The sequence below is a fragment of the Neltuma alba genome, unplaced genomic scaffold (genome assembly GCF_004799145.2).
Source record: "Neltuma alba isolate B1F8T4 unplaced genomic scaffold, ASM479914v2 tig00012898_pilon, whole genome shotgun sequence".
NCBI classification, from domain to species: Eukaryota; Viridiplantae; Streptophyta; class Magnoliopsida; order Fabales; family Fabaceae; genus Neltuma; species Neltuma alba.
The window spans coordinates 124,184-133,003 of NW_021637269.1; the positions used below are offsets into that span (position 1 = coordinate 124,184).

Consider the following 8,820-nt stretch of genomic DNA (forward strand, 5'->3'; position numbering starts at 1 on the left):
TCCTTAAGCTGCTCAGAAGTAACCTTTGCAGAGTCACGATGAAAAATTAATTGTACAGTTGCCGAAAAATATATAAAATCGAAAAACATAAAAGCAAGGAAAACATTGTTAAAGTGACAAATAAATTATAATCTTACTTTATGTCAGGTAGCTTGGGTTCAGAAGGGTTATAATTGAGTTGATTTGTTCATTGTTGTAAAGTAAGGATGAGCGAGAAAACTAACGAGAACTCGTGCCTAATCTCTCGCTTTCAATTTTTTTGGCCAAAATTTTCCCTTTTAATTAATTAATTAATGCAAAAAAAATTTATTTAAAAGGAAAAATCTCTAGCATCGCATGGCCTGAGATCATCCAAGACGGGGATTTCTAACAGTGCATAGTTCCTACTTGCGCAGGTTATTTTGGCAGTGTATTTAAGTCCAATGCTTTATAATGGTTTTTCACTAGTGGAAAGACTATGAACACTGAAATATTTTCGGTTAGTCTGCTTTTATCATGCTATTATTAAAAAAATTAAAATTGCTAAATTATGAAAAGTTATAAAAGACAATAATAAATTAATAATATGTAAAGCTACAAAACATTAATTTCCCTCAAAATTCTGTAATCATGTATTCTACATTTTCTTATCTAAAAAAAAAAAAAATCTCATTCATCTTTCATAATATTTGTCACCTTATAACTTTTATTTGGCACAATATGTATTTGAAAAAAAAAACTGATCAGTAATTACATCCTTGCTGAATGCAGCTAAAATAGTGAATTTCCAATTTTTTAATCATCGATGAAAGAATGCACGCTTTACTGTAAAATATTAGTTTCTGCTTTTTCTTTCTTTCTTTCTTTTTTTTTTAGCTTCCAGGATATAACACCTCAAATTACAAATTTGCTTGGCATAGAATTGTAGTCCTTTATAATTTTCCACCCAAGTTGAAGAAATTAAAGTTATGTGATAGAAGTTTGCATCACAAGGCAACAACGTCAGAAATATATTCAAATAATAAGTGATAAATAAAGAACCATAAGGCAAATCAGCTAGGAGGAAACAAGCCTACATAAAATCACTTCGCTATATCATATTTACTATCAAAACACATTACTATAGGCACATCAAGCTTCTAAATTTAGTCTTGAGCACAAAACATCTGCAGAACAATTCGACGATTGTTTTTCTCAAAAAACTAAATCATAGATATACTAAAAACAAGCTACATTCTAGTTATTCAGCAAAATAATACAAGCAGCACAGTCTCCTAAAACACATATCTCGTACTTGATAACCTTTGTAGATTTTGAAGCTGAAAAGTCAAAGTTAAGAATATCGGATAGACTCGCGCAGGTTCAGTAATGGGATGTCATCATCCGGATCAGTTGCTAGGAGTTGACAGCATCATTTCATTGTCTCCACAATCCAGAAATATTATCCTACATTCTATATAAGAGCATGATTTAGTTAATAATTATGTCTTCATTTATTGTATTAAACAATCAGAAAAATTAATATAATTAAAGGAAAAAAGAACATGATCAAGAATTTTAGTATGAGATGATATAGGCTTGAGCAGATAAGGAAGTGATAACAGAAATATCAGGGACCTTCATGACGTTAGCAAACACTAGTGTGATGCATGAGAAATAGTCTAAAATCTGAATGACCAAAAACAAACGTAAAAGTTCTGGTGAAAAAAAACAAAAAAAAAACAAGCGTAAAAGTTACAAAGTATAATTTAATGACATCAATTTACTACCTGGGGATCAGAAAGAGTGAACTCTCCAATGACGTCTGCATCATCAGATAGATACTGAACACTAATGCTTGATGATCTGTACTTGGAATTGTATTCACTCAATCTCAATTTCATGACAAATGTCCGACCAACCAAATCCTCAAATTCATCAGGAAAAGAATCCGGCCGTCCTTCCTTTTTTTTTTGGGGGAAATTATTAGTTAAAGGCAAATAATAACTGGATTGAATTGTACTGAATCAATCAGAGTATATTTTGAATAAAAATGTTACCGCAATCAATTCATCCTTTAAGAGCTTAGCACTTTTATTCAATAGCCTTGAGGCAACACCATCAAAAAGGACAACCGATGTAGTTCCAGTATCATCAGCCACCATAAAGTGTATTTTATATCTAGCATCAATAACATAAATGGATAAATATTATCAGCAACAGTTTTGAATGGTCTATGTTTTCTTTACGCAGATTTGAGATACAGTACTAATTCCTGCCAATGAACAACAAATGAAACAGTCCCAATGAGTGTGCTAAACAGAGAACCAGAAACGTAGATAGATCCAACATCTAGTCAGAAAAGCAGAAGTGAACAAAATTAGATTCAAAAAGGATTGCTAAGTTCTCTTTCTTTGTTTTCTCCCCCTTTGTTTTGTTTCGTAAAAGCAAAGTAATTTAACTTGTCTGACTGTCATCAAAAAAAGAAAAACAGAACCATTTAATCGAACCAAATTTAAAAAAAAAAAAAAAATCTATAAAAATGTGCTGATAAAAAAACATAACTTACTTAAGCACAATCCCTGACGCTGGTCTTTGACACCCATGACAGCTGACTCTTAGAACCTTGCTCTTCAATTTTGCACCACAGCTGTAGTTGTTGCATCCCTCATAATACCATCCAAAGTTTTTCTCAACTTTCTTTATCTCAGCCCGTATCACAAAGGAGGAAAGCTACAAAATCATCAGAAGTTATTAATATTAATTATTTTATTTGATATACAGAATCTGTCAGTACATGATATTGTTAAAAAACACACCTCCTTCATGTTGGCAATATTAGAAATGGAGATACGTGGTTCATGGGTCAATAAATCATTCCCTTGCGAAACACTTGTTGGCGATGTTGGCAGGCTGAGAGTAAACAAACATTGGGTAAAAAAAGTAACTTTGATAAAAATAATAGACTTTGGGATACAAAAGAAACAACCTAGCTACAAAATTACGATCATTGCTTAGGCCAGCAAAAGTTGAAACCTTTTCAACAATGACATTACTATTGTCATCAATTCTATAGGAGACATCCAGCCCCTCCAAAATAAGGTGATAAATTACTTCGTTGGAATATAGAGAATTGTGCTCTTTTTCAAGCATACAAGCTGCTTCATCTAGGCTCCCATCTATATCAGAAGGGTCATCCATCAATGCATCATTGTCATTGTCTTTCTTAGAAATCGCATCATGAGGCCTCTTCCGCTGACTAACCGACCGAATATCCCATGAAAGAACCTGCTTTATCAGGCTTTGGAATTCGCCTGCTGATGCATAAAGTGATTTCTTTTCCTAAAGCATCAAGATGGTCAACAGATATCATCCAAATGAGTGGCAATAAAAGGGTGTGCGCGTGTGTGTGCGTGTGCGTGTGTTACACAACAACCCAGAGCTTAGAAGGTACCATGCCATTTTTAGTATCTCACAGTGAATTGAGAGGTCTCATTAGCTACAAGGGATCTTAAATCAGGCAGAAAATGCAAGCAGGTTTTATGCAAGTTATTAAGAAGGGAAAAAGAGTCTTCACATCATTAACAGCATTAACAGAAATTGATAAAAACTAAGCGTGCTAGTGCAAGGTAGAGTATTTTAAGGATTGAAAAACATTATGGTTTTTGGGGATACGCGTTCTTCAATAGGATATTTATCTTTGCAAGTCAATAAATTGTACATCAAAAGTCATCATGATTCCGTACTTATCAACAGTAGTATTGAATTAACTAACAAAAGTGAAGATTTTCTGGTGATTCCTATGAGATTCTCCAACCAAGACATAGCATGTAAAGAAACTTTTAAAATAGTCAATTAACTGTTGCTGAGCTGCAAATGTGTCATGTTTTTATTAGGATCATGGTAACTAACATCTTAAAAACTCTGCTTAAATTTTGTCCTAAATCATATAGGTACACCTCAAGCTAGCCAATGCAGAGGCAGGTATTGAATTCAACATTTCAAGCAAGTCATTAACAACTCACTGCCATTCTCCAGCAATTTTCTAGGGTTGAAGTAAAGTCCTCTGAGAAGCTTATAGAAGCTACAGCAAGTAAGTTATCCTCCTGGAAAAAAAAATGAAATTAATCAGGAAAAAAAGAAGAAGAAGAAAATCGCTTTATAGACTCAAGATGAAAGAAAAAATAAACTATTACTCAGATATTTGATATCTTTAATGTGGATCATCAGTAAAAATGATTGTTGGAATACAACATTAGGATTTTATTGACTACTAACGAGTACCACGGTTGAGCAAGTCCTTTTCTTCCCACAATCTAGGTGATGATTATTTTTAGTTAAAAATCATTGAAGAAATGCATCTTCCGGATTTAGCACCCTCCTACTGCCCAAGTTACACAGTCTACGTTAAGATTAATAACAAATCTTTCTTATTAGATGTATACGAAATTTATTACAATGATCTACCACCTTAAACTGTGCGACACTTCATAAATAGCATCTAGTCATGCTATTATAACCTACGTAACAAAAGAACTGCAATATCCCACATTCCTCATAAAACATGGATCTTTCGTTTAAAAGACCCAAACATAAGCATAAGCAGTATTAAATACAAATAAAGGATAATGGATCATTACCATCAACCAATTAGGCACTTTTGCTTCCACAATGCCATCAGAGTATGGTAGATAGGGCTTGACATCAAGCACTGGCTGTTGATGATGTTCAGAAATAGGTATCATTTACTCCGCATCATTATCATAGAACAGCATCAAGTTCATGGTTAAACAAAGCAATCAATAGCCTAAGCAGCCCATAATGACTGTAGTGTTAGCATGGGGAAGCATAGATTAGCCAACTTACAGTTCCATCAACCAGGTCCACACCAGAGAGCAAAACCTTATTTCCCTGGACAGCTTCCACCTGTAAAACCCAGTTAGCTCAAGGAAAGAAAACCAGGGCTACTATTTTGTTTTGTTTGTTTCAAGAGAAAAAGGAAAAAGGAGTACTTTTAATTTCAATGATTAATAATTATTTGCATATAATTTTTGCAATGGCAGGAACTCTAGCAGAACAAGAATTACTTCCTTTCACATACTGAATAACTACTAGGGAGGGAGGGCAGAGATAGACCGTTCATTAATTGTGTACAACCACTATAAATGTGAACAAGAACATTGAATCACTGATATCATTTTACAGGAGTTCTTTTTAAGTATGCAACAATTCAGAAATGCTACGAGGATTTGCATAAATATCCATTAGAATTTGACATTTTCAGGGAGATCAAGATCTAGATAGTTTGGTGGTCTTCTAAATTGAATAAACTAGCTATACATTAGTGGGGGCTTGGAAGCAAAAAAAAAAAAAAAAGAGCACTTTTACACTTTACAAGACAAAGCGCCTCTCATGTTTACCTCGTATAATGCAAAATCACTTAAAATAAGCTAAGTCAAACACCCACTAATTAAATGAAGTAATCGTAATACCATGCAATTATGCAAACTTATGTTTGTTTCAGCAAGCACGTCAGAAAAATCTACAGGGAGCCAACATTTGTTATCACCTTCGCAACTGTTAATCCAATGGGGCAAGGACGATGAGGGGAGCGTGTAGCAAACACTCCCTTTCTTCCACCTTGCAATCTTGGAACCCTCACCTGCACATCCATCGACTAAACATTAATTTTCAATAGAAAAAGTGTCAAACAGATATCCCATATACGAGGTTGGAACACACTTTTGCCTTGAACTTTGACTTAGATGGATGGTTCCATAGCTTCTCAAGATCTGTATTTAGATGAAATACATATATAACCCAGCAGTGAGAATATTCTGCAAGACCCTCAAGTGATGACGGTGGTACACGAGTTGTATTGAAAATCAAAGATGCTCTAGCAAGAGGTACAAGTAAGGGTTGCCTTGGTGTTCCATTTCTGCAAATATGTCAAAAGACAGTTAATTAACGGAGCATCAAGCAAGCAATTATTCGCTAAAACCAGGCATGATGCCCACTAAACACAAGAATGGACTCAACCAGAAGAAGAGTTTCGATCTATGGTCCAAGTGGAGGCAGATTACACCACGATTTATCTACCTCAACACATGCCTTAGTGCCTATGGAATTAGTAAAAATAATTATAATGGAGACTAACTGAAGAAATAATTACAGCTGTTAACAGTGTAGTCGTTAGTTCTTTTTCGTCTGATAAAATGGACTGAAATCAAAATCCAGTTTCTGAATTCGAGGGCAAGCATGGTGCTTTAAACCATTGAATTTCAATGGAAGAGCAATTCAAACTGCTTGACTCGGCAGTATCAAGCTACCATAAATGAACGGTTTATTCATAAAATAAGATATGAAATAATCAACAGATATTTTACCTTGTAGTGAAGCACGATTGGATGATGCCAATAGGTGCCATGGGATAGTAATTCATCTCTACGTTTTCACTTTTAGGTTGTGCTAGTGCTTTTCTCAAGGACTGCAAGCAAAGAAATTAGCACAAGTGAAAATAAAGTATCAAAGACAAACAATAACATTAAGTCTCTTAGACTTTATAACACTGACACAAGAATGCATGCAAGTGAAGATCAGATTTTATTTAATAAAAGACAAATCAATATTTAAATACATATTTCTTCTGATGACAATAATCTAAATTCACGTAGCAAATAGTTAGCCACCAAGTTATACAAAAGTGTCCTTATAATAAAGAATTTAAGTTCTGTCACACGTTATTCGCCACATTCATCAAAGGTCACTCTCTCATGGACCAAGTAAATATACATATAAGGCCTCTTCAACTTGAAAGCTTTGGTTCTCTTTGAAAGTTTTTGAAGAGAATAGAGAGGGTGCGGTAGAATGGGAAGAGAAAGAGATATCACAGTAATGTTTGAAGGTCTAATGCAGAAAAGGAGGGTAGCCCCTTTTCAGTTATTTAGAAGTTAAAAAGCTAATAGTGATTACTTGTGTGGGGAGGGTCAAACTTCCAAGTTACCCCAGTATTTCATTTCCCTTAATGCTTAGTGAGAGCAAAATATTAATTGAATAAAAGTAATGAGGCAAACCGTTCCAAATCCTCCAACTTTTGTTCTGTTCTGTTTTGCTTTTGGTGTTTGAAAGTTGGGCTTGAGGGTGGGATATAATGGTTTGGGAACTCAGCATAATCCACCACACTCCATTAAGTTTATAAGATAGAAACAATGCCTCAAGGTTAAGTTCCTGCCTCTCCCCATCATTTCCCACCCGGCAACCATCCATTATAAAAACAAACTCCTCTTAACTTGAGGCCAGTTATTGGTTATATTAATAGCTCTATTATGTTCATTAGCCCAAAAACAAATTTCTAGTTTTCTCACGTGAAAGGCTTGTCGGCTTAAAATGTAAAGAGTACATGGTCACCACAGCTTATGCTAAAACATAATTCTGATCACGGAAATGTGAGCAATAACAATTAAACTCCTTAGTCCTACCACTTAGCCGTTAAGATTAATACTTCAAGAACAGCTCCAACATAACAGTTAAATGCTTTGTTTGGATGGATGGGGATCAAAGGAATGGAAAGGTATAATCTTGCTGACAACTTCTAAAAAAACGAGAAGGATGAAAAAGAAGCATCACTCTGTCCGTCCGATATGCTTCCCCTAACAAAACATATTTTTTCCTGTTTGTAAAGCGGGGGCTAACCAAATTTCATTTACTTTTTTGCACTTCATATTAAAAAGAGAAAAAGAAATAGAAGAAAGAAAAATTCAGTCATTTGAATAAAATAAGTGAGGTAAGGAAAGAAACCTGTTGTGCCCTAATGCGGCCTTGCCTCTCAGAGGCACATTTCTCTAAGGATGACTTGAGGGATGCCTCAAGCTCAGGAAGCTTGGAGTTCAAAGCTTTCGTTTTTTTCTTGAACAAGTACACTGCACTTTCAACAGCTCACATGAAGTTCTTGAAGGTTGGGGATTCAAAAGTTTGAAGCTTGAGCGAAGCCAAACAGGAGAAAAGATAATAAACACAGACAGAGAAGACAGAGTTTATAGCTCATACCGGACACAGCAGCGGTAACGGAAACAGCAGCAAAAAGTAAGGTTACGGTGAATCCCGACCATTTTGCTTCCGAGTTGGAAGAGTCCGTGGTTTGTCGATGACGAGTTTGTTTTCGGAGGTAGCTAGGTAAGAAACGAGGACGAAAACTGAAGTTCATGACAGTGGTGGATTTGTCTTCCTTAGTCGAAGCCTAAACAGTGGTGGATTTCACATTCCTGTGTTTATGTTCTAGTTCAACTTGCAAGGCGGGCCTCTTTGATCGCGCCCGGCTGCGTACCAGGGACCGACTGATTTGAATTCTCATGTCATCCGAAGCTCCGGTACGGAAGGAAAAAAATTACAAGAAGAAACAAAAAATTATAAAACAAGTATTAAAAGTTATCATTATTTATTATTTTTCTGATCTAAATATAAAACTATTATTTTAAATAAAAAAAACTAATTTGAAGGTCTTCATAATTTTTTTTATTTTAAATTAGGTCCTTGAATTTTTTTTAATTAAGTTCTTTAATTTTCTCCTGTTAAATCAGTTAGTCCTTCCTGTTAATTATGACTAACACTGTTAAAAAATCTCTATTATCTCGTCTAATCAACCCCGGTCTCCTCTCTCCTTCGATTCCAAAAATGGTATTCGGAGGAGATGAGTTGAATGGCGGAAGCGATTAGGGAACACGTGCGACCAATTATCGAGAGGCCATTGATTGTACTGAAGTTGCAGGAGACGTAAACGAGCACGAAGAAGAAGGAAAGGGAAAAAGGAACACTCGAGAAGCCATTTGTAATAAGAGTGAAAGTCGCTTCGTTCTCGTTGCAACC

The 8,820-nt window shown here is 35.1% G+C and overlaps 1 protein-coding gene across 3 annotated transcripts; it reads right to left on the reverse strand.

The window, feature by feature from the left end:
• Window positions 1-1,036: 1,036 nt before the first annotated feature.
• LOC114732266 (uncharacterized) lies at window positions 1,037-8,290 on the reverse strand. Of its 3 annotated transcripts, none has more exons than XM_028919565.1 (14): window positions 8,005-8,290; window positions 7,756-7,877; window positions 6,345-6,445; window positions 5,701-5,896; window positions 5,528-5,620; window positions 4,825-4,884; window positions 4,599-4,673; window positions 3,984-4,064; window positions 2,948-3,300; window positions 2,778-2,871; window positions 2,528-2,691; window positions 2,019-2,139; window positions 1,749-1,922; window positions 1,037-1,425 (listed from the first exon to the last, which is right to left on the reverse strand). In XM_028919565.1, exons 1-14 carry the CDS (start codon window positions 8,159-8,161, stop codon window positions 1,396-1,398), a joined length of 1,821 nt encoding a protein of 606 aa, XP_028775398.1. In that variant the 5' UTR covers window positions 8,162-8,290; the 3' UTR covers window positions 1,037-1,395. The 3 variants fall into 3 exon arrangements, 2 of the variants coding, with proteins under 2 accessions (XP_028775398.1, XP_028775399.1); XM_028919566.1 differs by having other exon boundaries at window positions 1,037-1,432; XR_003738971.1 differs by lacking the exons at window positions 1,037-1,425; window positions 1,749-1,922; window positions 2,019-2,139 and having other exon boundaries at window positions 2,604-2,691; window positions 2,995-3,300.
• Between the last annotated feature and the right edge of the window lie 530 nt (window positions 8,291-8,820).

Bases quoted from the DNA above. Each gene is read 5' to 3' on its own strand.
- LOC114732266 (XM_028919565.1), bottom strand. From the start codon at position 8,161: ATGAACTTCAGTTTTCGTCCTCGTTTCTTACCTAGCTACCTCCGAAAA. The intron at 7,878-8,004 runs GTATGAGCTATA...TTGAAAGTGCAG, and splicing joins CGTTACCGCTGCTGTGTCCG to TGTACTTGTTCAAGAAAAAA. The intron at 5,621-5,700 runs GTGTGTTCCAAC...ATGGATGTGCAG, and splicing joins AGTCAAAGTTCAAGGCAAAA to GTGAGGGTTCCAAGATTGCA.